The sequence below is a fragment of the Octodon degus genome, unplaced genomic scaffold (genome assembly GCF_000260255.1).
Source record: "Octodon degus isolate 3935 unplaced genomic scaffold, OctDeg1.0 scaffold00002, whole genome shotgun sequence".
In the NCBI taxonomy this organism is placed as follows: domain Eukaryota; kingdom Metazoa; phylum Chordata; class Mammalia; order Rodentia; family Octodontidae; genus Octodon; species Octodon degus.
Genome location: NW_004524578.1, coordinates 22,181,793 through 22,187,092, shown reverse-complemented (window position 1 = coordinate 22,187,092; position 5,300 = coordinate 22,181,793). Strand labels below are relative to the sequence as shown.

General features: G+C 41.3%; 1 protein-coding gene across 1 annotated transcript in view; it reads right to left on the bottom strand.

Annotated features, from left to right (window-relative positions):
- Adamtsl3 (ADAMTS like 3) overlaps positions 1-5,300 on the bottom strand; it is a 497,024-nt gene that overhangs the window by 173,295 nt on the left and 318,429 nt on the right. The window contains exon 16 of the mRNA XM_023712415.1: positions 1,128-1,257. Within this exon, the coding sequence (XP_023568183.1) occupies positions 1,128-1,257 (130 nt within the window). The remainder of the gene's footprint in view (positions 1-1,127; positions 1,258-5,300) is intronic.

Genomic DNA, 5,300 nt, shown 5'->3' with positions numbered 1-5,300 from the left:
TTTAAACTGCCTAGCCTGTGCTTTCTCAGAGATGTGGAGAGGGTCATCCTGGACACAGCAGTGCCTCAGCCCCTCCTCCAGTGTCTTGAAACCTCCAGTAACTGTGAGCTAAATAAACCTTTCCTTCCCTCATTTTGAGTGTCTGGTATTTGTCCCAGCAATGAGAGAATAGTAACTAAGACACTCCTCGTATCTGAGACTAGGAGAGCACCTGCATAGATGATCAAGTTATAAGGAGGCCAGTACTGTAGAGCCAACCCAACTTGAGTGCTGTTCTTGTGAAAAGGGAAAATTTGAACACAGAAATGTGCCAAAGGAAAACAATGTGAAGTCACAGGAAGCATGCCATTCACACGCCCAGGAATGGCAGAGGCTACAAGCTGGGAGAGCATGGAACGGGCTCAGAATCTTTTGGCAACTAAGAACAGAAGAGTGGCTGAGGTAATCAAAGTAAAGGGGGCAGGAGGAAGAAGACAGGCAACATTTGAAGTGGTTACATGTGACAAGCCAGTGACAATGCTTCACTATTATTAATAACCAGCAAGACCCAGGATCTGACCAACATAGGGAAACTTTACCTCCCTTCTGATAACATTCCCCAAGGTCTTATAGGAACTTATGCACCAACAAGGCTAACTTTTAAGGCCAATCTTTTAGACTAACGAGGCCCAAAAGAATTTATGCTTCCATTCTTTCAGGGCTAACACACATCACACTCAGAGATTCAGGGCAAGACAACGGGAAAGGTAACATCCTTAAGTGTGCCCCAGGTAACAAATAGGTGATCACATGACCATTCAACAAGCACTTACTGCAGACTAATGCAAACTCAGCACCAGGTCCTGTATTCTCTGCTGGGGTATTAGAGGAAAAAACAGGACACAGAAGAGATCAAACTCATTGACCTTGTTGTTTTCCAGGAACAGGCCATGTTTTTGTTCATTTCTGTTTGAAGCAATCAAAAGTCAGACTCAGAGAACTGCAGCTCATGGGGGCTACCTGTGAAGCTCTCTGCCAGGATCCAATAGAATAAGACTGAGAAGAGGGAGTGATGTCGTAGGCTTGGGCAAACCTGTGGACTCGGTGCACAGGCGAGTTTGTCTGCATGGAAGGCTGTTATCACATACCTGGGTGGGCAGGGCTCTGTGTTACAGGCCTGGCTCATTGCTGGGGGCCGGTGCATTGCGTCGCACAAGCTGTCGTTGACTGTCTGTTGGGTCTGGATGTGTAGGCACACAGCTATGGCTTCCTGATGCCCTGAAGTGTGGAGAGAAAATATAGCAAGTGACATGAAACGACTGACTGTAGAAAGAAGGGAATAGGCCAGTGTTTCCTCTCATCCCCGGCCACTGCATTTGCTTTTGTTATGGGCTGCAGAGTGTGTCTCATGGAGCACTGATCCCAGCCCCAGTATTCCTTCATATACCTGCAAAGGTCTTGTTGCCCTACCCAAAACCTTCTCATCCCAAGTGAGACACTCAAGGGCAGCCCAACCACATACCCAGCCTCAGATTTCTCTGCCTTTCCACTGTATTCAGAGCTAAGTGTCCCTCAAAGGAACCTTCAAGGTTCACCTTCCCATCATCAGTGACAGAGGAATTTTCATATCATCTACTGGAGCAAAAACATGTTCTCCACATCAGCACACAAAGTCTGATCTGTGACTTCATACATTTTTCACCACTGTTGAGTGCCTGTCGACTGCTGCACTACAGTAATATTTCGAATGCCACCAAATTAAGTGATACCTCCCACTGAGAATGTAAACAAAGTTCTTTCCAGCATATTATTTGATTAATGGAGATAGATAAGAATAAGGAAACCTGAAATGTAGACAGAAATTCAGACAGTAAAAAATGAATGGATTCCAACTAAAAATAACTCCTCTGTTCTCTGACTCAGTTGTCTTTCTTTTGTACTCTAGAGATTTCCAAATGCAACATGCCTTTCCAGAGCAGGCATGGTCTTATTCAATGTGATCATGGGCACATTTCCCCTCTGAAGGCAGATAGATGTGTGTGACTCCAAAGCCTGAACTCTCACCACAATCCTCTGTATGCTGAGACCTTCCCCAAAAAAATAAATTACAGGAAAATCAGAATTGAGTGAAGCATAAATCAAACGTTTGATGAAAAAAAATCCAATACAAACTTTAACATCAACTGTCTTTCTCTTCTCTCATTACTGAGACAAAATGCACAACACCTAAAGTTAAAAGGGGCAAGGGTTATTTGGCTCCTACTTTGTAGAGGTTTGAGTTCAACAGTTAGTTGGCTCTGAGGCAGGGCAGTGTGGCAGAGGGGAACTGTTGAAGAGAAACAGCTGATGGAAGGTAAAAGACGACAAAGTAAGCAAGGGACCTTATCAGCTTCTTTTGGCCCCTTTTATATACTATCTAGGCTACTGGGATTAAGCCAGTGCCAAACAAATCAGTGGAATGATTTAGCAATCACACACCTTAATCCCAGCATCACACATTCTAGGCTCAGCCACTTCTGCAAAAGCTCCACCTGTGACTGCACGAGGCTTTGGAGGGACATCTAGGCTTATGCCATATATTCTGCCCCTAGGCCCTAAGACGCATGCACATTCCTTTATGCAAAAGGCATTTAGTTCATCTCTAAGAGTTGCCAAAGTCCTAACACTTCAGCATCACTTAAAAATCTAATTCTTCTCTGAGATTAAGGCAAACTTTTAGCTGGGAGTCCCTGTACAAATGAAAAGAAAGTTAAACACTTCTGATATACAATAATATAAGATAAACATTACCATGCTAAAAGGTACAAATAGGGGGATACAAAGGAGTAGGACCAAAGCAAGCCCCAAATCCAGCAGGGCAAACATTAAGTCCTGTAGTTCCATGTGCAGCATCTAAGTCAGTCTGTACAAGATGTAAACTCCTGAGGCTTGGGTAGCTCCGCCTCTACAGTACTTCTGGTGATTGTAGCTCTCATGGCTTCTTTCTTGGCCCTGCTCTGATCTTCCTCCAAGTTTTCCTCTGATGGCTCATGTCTCTGGCTTCTCTAAATCTCTGGGGTGTCCACCGTACCTCTAGCTTCACACTCACAGCTTCACACACTGCCCTCTCGGGGACACACTGCTTGGCCATCCAGGCCTTCTTCTAAAGTCCGGGTGGAACCCTCTCTGACCACACAACTCTTGTACTTTTCATGCCCCTGAAACAAGCATTAGGATCATCATATGGATGATGCTAAGATCTGCTGCCAGCTAGAACAGTAGCCAGGCTTCCTTCTCTCCTGGCTGTAGGAGTTGAGCGCCTATGAAACAAATCCCAAGGAACAACTTCCTAAACTTCTGCCATTCTTAGGACTCTTCTCAGAGCAAAGCCTTTCACCTTGGCAATTCTGAGGCTGCAAAGGCTAGAGTCCTGTTGGTTTCTGGCTAAAAGTTCCTAATAGTACCATGCCACCACTTCCCCAGCCCATCTTTTCTGTTATTTTCTTCTGAAGTATTTGTTTTTTACTTACTGGTCTTTTTACCAACCATTATATCTTCTGTTCCCTCTTTGCAGGGTATAACTTTACTGGAGCTTTCTTTATAGCCCAAATCACAACATTTTGAATCGTTATGTTTGGATCTTTCCTATTGATTTTCAACATGTATCTGGCTAAAATTTCCTAATAGTACCATGCCACCACTTCAACATTAGATTGCCTTGAAATTTCTTTTGTAAGATTAGTCTGCCACCCTTTATATTAATCTCAGGCAAAATTTTTAGACACGAGAAAAATACAGACAAACTTTCTGCCAAGGTGTAATGCACATTGTCTGAAGTCCAATAGCCAATTCAGTCCTTCCCAACAGAAACCTCCTGAGTCTGGTCTTCATTGGCAGAATTTCTGTCACCTTTTGATCTTCTGAGCTCTGACCAGAATCTCCCATCAAGTACCATCTAAAGCATTTTCCAGTTCTGCTTTTCAGCTGGCATCTCTGAACCTTTCCAAACTCTTCCCCCATTCCATTCCCAAGGCTTCTGAACCATATGGCCAAGTATAGTCACAGCAATAATTCCACTTCTCTGGTTTCACTGCTTTTCTCTTGTTGCTGAGATTTATAATATATATATATCATATCTGAAACCCAAGGTTAAGGGAGGAAAGGTTTATTTGGCTCATAGTTTGTAGAGGTTTCACTCCATAATCAGCTGGCTCCAAGGCAGGGTAGCACAACAGACAAGCATCACAGAGGAGAAATAAGTCATGATGAGCAGAAGGTAGCACTCCCTCTTTTATGCTCTATCTAGACCAACGGACTTAGGCTGGTACCAAACCAATTAGTGTACTGATATAGAAACCACATACCTTAATCTGAGCATCACACACTCTAGATTCAGCCACCTCGGAAAAAGCTCCACCTGAACACACGAGGCTTTGGGGAATACCTAGACACAAACCCTAACATAAGCTATTTGGAATATTCAAATGTATTCATTTTCATGTCAAAATGTGTATCCCATTATGTTACAAGGTTGTGGTTCTTTTTCCAAATGCCGTGTTTCAATTCAACCATTTTGCAGTATTTAAAATGCAGAATAAAATAGGGGCCAAAAATACTTATAAAATATATATTTGTGATACTCGGTCCTTTCCAATAAATTTTTTTCCTACTGTCTTCAGTTGCAATTTTATGCTCCTGCCTTAAATCTGTGTGCATCTTTCTTGAGCTTTTAAAATAAGCACTGGATAACCTGAAATATAAGATGTCATGGCTATAACTTAATAGCTCTGGTTCTTATTTTCACATAACAAGGAGTCCCTAGTGACTTTACAAGGGGATAAATTTCATTTCCTAGTAGATTTTATTTTTTTATTTATCTGAGAAAAATCCACTTTTCTGATACATTTTAATTTATAAAAAATTCTTTTTAGCAAATATGCCCAAAGAGTATTTGGGATATATTTTAGAAATTGGGTGGTTAGGCCATAAGGTATTAGCCTGGCCATTTCAGTGGAATTTTCCAACATCTGTGATACACTTTTCTGCCCTACAGAAAGCTTATTGAAAAGAATTTAACATTTACTAGACCTTTTGGAATATTTATTGATAGAGGACTTATTTTCTAAAGATGGCCATATAATATTTTCCATACGACATGCTGGTCCTATATATGACTTTGATACTCCTTATGTTCAAAGGTTTAATCAAACAATTGTCCAAAAAGTAAGTTTAAAAGGTAAAAATTATAAAAATAAGTTTATTTCATCTTATTAACAAACTTACTCATAATAGAAGCATTATTATAAACTTAGAACATATAGATTAAATATAGCATTTAAATT